The sequence below is a fragment of the Ambystoma mexicanum genome, chromosome 7q, assembly GCF_040938575.1.
Source record: "Ambystoma mexicanum isolate Mex_15411 chromosome 7q, UKY_AmexF1_1, whole genome shotgun sequence".
NCBI lineage: Eukaryota > Metazoa > Chordata > Amphibia > Caudata > Ambystomatidae > Ambystoma > Ambystoma mexicanum.
Window position 1 is genome coordinate 265,125,204 of NC_090941.1, and position 6,945 is coordinate 265,132,148.

At 45.3% G+C, this 6,945-nt stretch overlaps 1 protein-coding gene across 1 annotated transcript; it reads right to left on the minus strand.

Annotated features, from left to right (window-relative positions):
- Nucleotides 1–202: 202 nt before the first annotated feature.
- Nucleotides 203–4,416, minus strand: LOC138528579 (zona pellucida sperm-binding protein 3-like). The gene is made up of 9 exons (XM_069640351.1): nucleotides 4,000–4,416; nucleotides 2,527–2,648; nucleotides 2,336–2,439; nucleotides 2,071–2,248; nucleotides 1,571–1,691; nucleotides 1,406–1,497; nucleotides 1,196–1,287; nucleotides 682–786; nucleotides 203–349 (listed from the first exon to the last, which is right to left on the minus strand). The coding sequence occupies exons 1-9, from the start codon at nucleotides 4,384–4,386 to the stop codon at nucleotides 228–230; spliced, it is 1,323 nt and encodes a 440-aa protein (XP_069496452.1). The 5' UTR covers nucleotides 4,387–4,416; the 3' UTR covers nucleotides 203–227.
- Between the last annotated feature and the right edge of the window lie 2,529 nt (nucleotides 4,417–6,945).

Consider the following 6,945-nt stretch of genomic DNA (forward strand, 5'->3'; position numbering starts at 1 on the left):
GTTAATGAAAAATCTCCCCTACCACCACCTAAAACGTGAACCAACTATTCAAGCAGTCCACAATTTTGGATTCACAAGCTGAACCAAGTTACTGTTTGAAGTAGCCAGGCAGCTCAGCTTATGTACCAACTCCACGATGATCAAATGTCGTTGAAGCTGTAGCTAGATTCCATTCCAATAGAGCCACATGTACAAGCAAAAATAGCCAAGCACTGTTTTTATTGAAATCACGACGAATTCCTACATCTTCTGAACATGACAAGTGCACCTAAAACCATAAAGGTCAGTATAGCTGCAGAAGCCACCAGAAGGAGTCCCAGTTCCATCCATGGTTCCTCTGCTATAGCACCTACAATGACAACATAACTGAATTAGTTAAGGGAAATTCTCCATTTTTTATTTAAGCAAAGGTAACAGGCAGTAGTTCAAATATCAACCTATCCATTCAATTTAAACCCAAATAGTTAATGGATCTAGTCCTACCACCAAGAGTGAAGACCTACTATGGAGTAATGTGGGTCTGCTCCTGAATGATGCATCAGCAGTCTATAGCAGAGTTCCTTGAAAACACCAACACTGCTTTGGCCACAGATGCCCCAATTATTAAGTTGGACAGTTTGGCCATAACCTTTTGTTGAGCTACAACAAAATCAATTAGTGATGACTTAGAGGGCCACTTACCATCCTGGGTCTTCATTTCAACTGCTGCTTCAAAGACATTCTGGGAATCCTCGGGACGTAGCACAATTAAAGGTCCAAGAACAGCAATCTGAATTTGAGAACTTTCTACAAGTAAAAGAGCAAACAGACTTGAAATTGAGCAATAAAAGTCATTTTTCAGAGACCATCTCATTGCAAACACCCACATGTAGTCCAGTTTCAAAATACATCCTGTGCCAAGTAGTACAGCACAACCTATGAGTGGCAATTCATAAAACTAGCAATAAAGACAAAACTGCCAAACAAGGTACAGTGGCAGCTTGCAATACTGATCAAATGTAGCTAGGGATACTTAGCTAGTGAGGGGGTTAGGTTGAGGATAGCGATATCTGTTGCAAGGAAACAAGCATGAATACAGTTTCCATATTGTAAAGTGAATGCTTACAAGCCGTCAGACACAGCGGCACCCTTATGTTGAATCATGCATTTTTCAAGCACAAATCAGTCATGGTCTAAATGCTCATCCAGCACTTACCTTGGTTAAGAGCACTCCTCTTCCTCCTTGGTCCACAAATTCCACTTGTACAGCAGCTGCAGATTTCACTGCGACCTTCTACTGGAACCCAGCTAAAAGAAAGAACCACTATGTAATTTGAAAGCTAGTATAGTCCTGGCACAAGTGAACCTCTCCCCGGACTAAAAATATGGCACATCTCCTTCCTATAATACTGGTTCTACTACTCACACATCAAGACCCTTGTTGTAGGAACACGCCTTGTTTGTTGGATCTGGGTCTTGGATTGCAGGTACTGCCTTCAGATTGCAGGATATGTAGATCTGTGGAATAGTAAGAACCCATGATTAGAGATGGCGGTGTTCTGCCGACAGACAGAGCAAGAATACAGCTTACCGATGATCTGGAGTCACCAATAAATCTGAAGGCATCAACAGTGAACTGAAGCTGGTCCAGCTGGACCCTTGGCGATATGAAGGCAGAGGCAGAGTCTGGCAGCTTCCCATCAACCAGGCACCTAAACACAAAGGCGAAGGTTTGCAATAAAGGAGCACCAAGAAAGAAAAATATGGCGCAGTAGCAGTGCATTGCAGTAAACATTCCAACTTCAAACCTGTTTGGCCTAATTTGGTAAAGAATTGGTGATGAAGATATTCACACAACAAATCTAGTCATGTAATCCATCAAACCACTGGCACGTGGGTGGTATAAAACCCAACTCAAGCAAACAGCTCAACTCTGCCATGACGAGAGATCTGTCGTGTAAGTTTGGGTATTCAATGCAGAATGGAATTGCTTGCAACCACCAACATTTGACAGTTTTAGTCTGCCAAAGAATTACAGATTACAAATTGGGTGGTTCATCTCAATTTACAAATATTTTGACAGCCACTCACCCACTGGACGAAATTATGTCATATCTGGGGCTTGAGTTCACATCTTGGGTCAGAGTGGCAACACAACTATCCACAAAGATCCTCAGAGATTCAAGGTTTCCCGTTTGAACTGAAGCTACGATGTTAAAGACATCTCCAAGATTGAAGGTGGTGCTGCTCCTGGCAGAACTCCAGTCATCTGGAAGACAAAGTGATCATATTGTTTGGGATGGAGGGATGGCATACAAGGGGCTGGCTGGCAGCTAAATCAAATATCCAGGCTTACCACTCATAAGGCGCAGAGAGAAGGACAGGGTCTCTTCGCTGTACACAGTTGAGCTAAAAGGTATCCAGGTCGGTTGTATAGCATTGCTGCTCACGTTACCATTCCTGTAAGATTAGCCGAGTGTTAGCAATGAGGCCCACACAAGAGTTATAGCCGAGATTGCAAAAGTATTAGTTTGCATGCATCCATACCTTGGGTAAATACACTGAACACGGACTGCTGTTGGGTTAGTTCTGGTGATGATCCTACTGATCATGGATGGAGTTGGGTTGTAGGTCAGGATTGAGCTGTAGACTACAGCGTCTGGAGTCACCTGCAATACCACATTAGACCAGGTTGGTAGATTTGTAAAGACTAACAAAACTAAACTTATCTTCATCAGAGGAACCCAGGTCTTTAAACAGTAGCTAAAGGTAGTAGCAAGACTCCAGAAAATGCTCCCCCCCAAACACATAATTGATATTCCATACGAAGGAGTGACACTACCCAAATTAATGATATTATAGTAATGGCAACTAATTGTTGTAGTATTAGTACGAAGAAAACTGCAAGCATCTCCTGCCAGGAAATCATTCTAGTTTGGCAAGTCTCAACTAGTGCAGAAGCAGAAGAGGGAAACACTGCAATGAGGGAGTAATAATAAAGCTGGAAGTAGTAAGCTTATCCCACATGGGTCAACCAAGCCCCCACACTCCTCAAACCTTATATGGTCTCCGGTTTAACAGTTGCCTCAGTAAATTTAGTTTTTCGACTCCCACATCCTGGAAGGTTAAGGGTGCGAGTGAGGCTCTAACACTTATCGAAACAGTTGTAAATGCCAGTTTATTCCAGAGGAAATATCCCCAGGTCGTTTCTTGAAGTGTAAATATTTAGATATATAGTATACTTGGAAATATTCCACCCATTCTACTTCACCTCAAAAAAGGTATGGCATTCGGTGTGCACCCAACCCATTGGCATCTTTGATAGTTCCACCCATCGGTCATGTTTGGCCCACACGTGCCTTCATACCAACCCTCAATTACTCATCTCGTTGACATGACTCATCAATCCATATAGGCTTAGGAAAGTATTGACTGGCCTGCCAAGACCGTCCAGCTGCAAAGACTTACAGTGCAAGGAAGCAATAGATGGGGATGTGATCTGGTTTAGAGACTAGGCTGTAATCAACCATGCAAACTACTTTGGTTGAAAGGCCACAAAAGGGCAATCCCGAAGAACTTGCGTTACTGGCTAAATTTGACAGTCTGCAAGTCAGTGTATGATCTATTGCAACTTAAAACAGTTGCAATACATGGCAGGTATTTATAGCACATTGTTCAAATCACGAATCTGAAAGTCGCTAATGGCCAGTCTTCAACAAAGCATACCCAAGCCATCAGGTGAAAGATGGGAAAAGCCCCCCCACCAATGTTTACACTGTATCTAGGCCGCAAACCATTTGCTCAGCACCACCTCAAAACCCTAACACTAGCAGAGTTAGTCACGCGAACCTTGTATTTCTTATTGCCATCTAGTTTCCAGAAAGCGGGAAACGAAGTAAACAAACATATCCCCCAGAATAAAAGTAGCAATTCGAAGGGTATTCACAAAACACCCCTACGAACATCACCATCAACCCCGCCCTCCCCCCGGCCGCCGCCCCAAAAAAAAGCAAGACTCGCCTGCAAGGTATTGCCACAGTCCTGTAGAGCAATGCGGAAAGTGATCGTATTGTCTGCATTAAGACTAGTGTACTTGCAGAAAGCGGCTCCCAGCCTGAGGTCAGCAGCTTGGATCAACTTCCCGGTTCCAAACAGGTCCCTCTGCACGGTAACTTCCATGTATGCCTCCTGACACTGCAGGGTCACCGGCCGAAAGGAGGCCACCTCCCGGCTCCCAGACTGACTCCACGGGCCACTCAGTGCAATGCCTGGAGCGGCAGCAAACCGACTCCCCGAAGAGCCAAACTGGAACCATTCTCTCCCAGAGCCCGACCCCCGTGGACTAGAACGGGTTCCCTCGATCACAAAACACAAGAGCACTACGCTCAGCCTCGCTGCCTGCGCCATCGTGAATCCCGTCTGCTTCAAGCGCGCACACACACAAAAGAGCACGCTGCTCACAGGCCTTTATACAACACGTGTGGGTCCAATTAACTCCGGCAAAAGTAATCATGCCAGACACCTGTGTGGGTCCTTGGCCGAACGCATTGCAGCTTGAGACGCCCGTCCCAATAATTAGCCCTAAAAGCAAACCACGTCCACTCTTATCCGGGGCAATGATACCGCAAACCATTCCTATGCTACAAGTCTTTAAAATAATAACATAGCGCTCTGTCCTGTACAGTTATTGAGCCGTTGTGTATACGTTCATTTAAAATGGTGGCATAGATAAAAACTAGTCATGGGCTGGGTATATATAAGTAGCTCGTCGAGTGCTGGTATTTTATTGTTTTGAATGTGTTCTGCATTCTGGTGTGCGTACTCCTGTATTTGCAATGGTAAATACAGAATTACAAGCACTCCAGCACAAATCAAAATGTAACACGGGTTGCAATTCTTAAACCTGACACGAAACAACTTGAAATGTGCACTGCCGAAAATGAACACGGGAAAGGGGTTCTGAGCAACCGATCTGCGAAGCGTAACAGACAAACACCTTTCTTTCTCCAAAAAGAAAACATACCATAAATAAAACAAGATGGTCGAACAATCTGGAGGAAAGGACTTTGTTGCGCTAAACAGATACATAGAACCAACGCTGCATACTTCAAGTAGTTAAAAAGCATCGTCAGTAGCTTTAACTGGGAGTTGTACCTTTCAATCGCGTCAAATGGAGTGTGTCTCTCAAATAATTCGACCTTTGCTGCTCTGTCAGGGATTGCAAATTGCAGAGCATCTTGTGTGAATTGTACCTGGCCTGGCAGCTCAAATAACTTTGCATGACGATGCTTGCATGCTAATTTCCCAGTGAAAAACCACAGCGGCCTTTGTCGGAGCGCATGCCGGTCAAGAAAAAGATATTCTCAAAAAGCCAACCCATCTCTGAACTCTGGACACTGGCTTGGTTTCCGTTTGAGTCTTTTACAGTGCACGATGATCCCTATCACTTTGGCTCGAATGCATGGAAGCAGAAAAACGATAATAACCTCCCACTTCACGGTTTTCGGTAAAATGTTGTACCCTGGCATCACAAACATACAAGTCATGTCTCTCATTCATTGCAAAGTTCGGTTTAGACGCATGCATGTGTTGAAATCTGCCTGCTAGACAGCTGTAGAAAATGTATTTTGTTACCTGCGAGATGTGACCGTCAGCCTGACGGACCAATGAAAATCTAGGGTCATGGACCCGGAAATGCTGCGCGTGCATTGCGCGCAAATACTGTCAGTCACTGCCTACCAGCCTGGTGTCCGGGTGTCTGCTTTTTGCGCTGCCGCGAAAGGCCCTGCACAACCCCACCTTCATGTGAGACCTCACACTGGCGACACATTATCATCCCAGACCGCTGGTAGGAAGCAGCCCACACGTGGCGTTCCAGAGCATTCCGAAAGGAAATCGGATGCTGCAACAGAAGTGAAGGAAGGGACCAGCAAGGCTGTATAGCCCACTGGTGAGTGCAGAGAGCTCACAGAAGCAACCCCAAGGCCTGAACTACTCACACATAGCCCAGAGAGAATGGGGGGGGGGCACCAGTGGTAGAGAGCAGCACTGTCCAACAGGCTAAACAGACACAAGAAGGTGCATCAGTGTGCCAGCACCACAGAATGGCCAATTTAACACAGGCCATTGGGCATAGAGACGCAGGCCGAAAGGCGCAATGTCAGACCAGGTCCCGAATGAGGCTGCACCGGCCCGTGCACAGGAACAAAAAGGGAGAGATGCATTCCCCGTCCCGTCAATCTTGCCTTTCGACACAGTAGACACCACCAGGCTGGGTCCATGATGAACAAGGTGGATGAAAGAGTTCAACGCCTACCTGGATGCATTAGGCCTTTATGTGGACAAACGGATAATCAGTTTACTCACCGTTACCGCAGGTCCGGTGTTGCGAGACATCATTTTTGAATTACCTGAAGATGTAGAGTATAAGTATGAAGCTCTCAAAAAGATATTGAAAGAACACTTTGCCAAGCAACGCTATATGGACTATGTAAGGCACATCTTTCACACCACCACACAATTAAAAGGGGAGAGCATGGACACGTGTTTCAGACAATTAAAAGCCAGAGTAAGACACTGTGAATTCCATTTATACATTAACGAGGAGGCTATTAAATATCAAGTGATTGCAGGCTGTGAGTGGCTAGTGCTAAAGAAGAAATAGTTGCAAATACGGCATTCCTTGGCGGAAATACTTGTGCTGGCGAGAACGTCATCAGCCCTCGACCTACAAATCTCCACATTGAGCAAGACCCACATCACAGCGCCCGTCATCAAAGAAGAGGGAATTAATAAAATAACATCACAGACAACAGCGTCTTATGACACCAGACAAGAAAAAAGGCAGTGTTTTCGATGCGGATACAACCTTCCTCATGACGGATCGTGCTCTGCCATCAGTCAGGCGTGGTGCCTGCGGAGAAGAAGATCTCTATTGTGCAATGTGCAGAAATCCAAAGGCAATGA

Bases quoted from the DNA above. Each gene is read 5' to 3' on its own strand.
- LOC138528579 (XM_069640351.1), bottom strand. From the start codon at position 4,386: ATGGCGCAGGCAGCGAGGCTGAGCGTAGTGCTCTTGTGTTTTGTGATC. The intron at 2,649-3,999 runs GCGAGTCTTGCT...GTGGTATTGCAG, and splicing joins ACTGTGGCAATACCTTGCAG to GTGACTCCAGACGCTGTAGT. The intron at 1,692-2,070 runs GTGAGTGGCTGT...CTTTGTGTTTAG, and splicing joins GACATAATTTCGTCCAGTGG to GTGCCTGGTTGATGGGAAGC.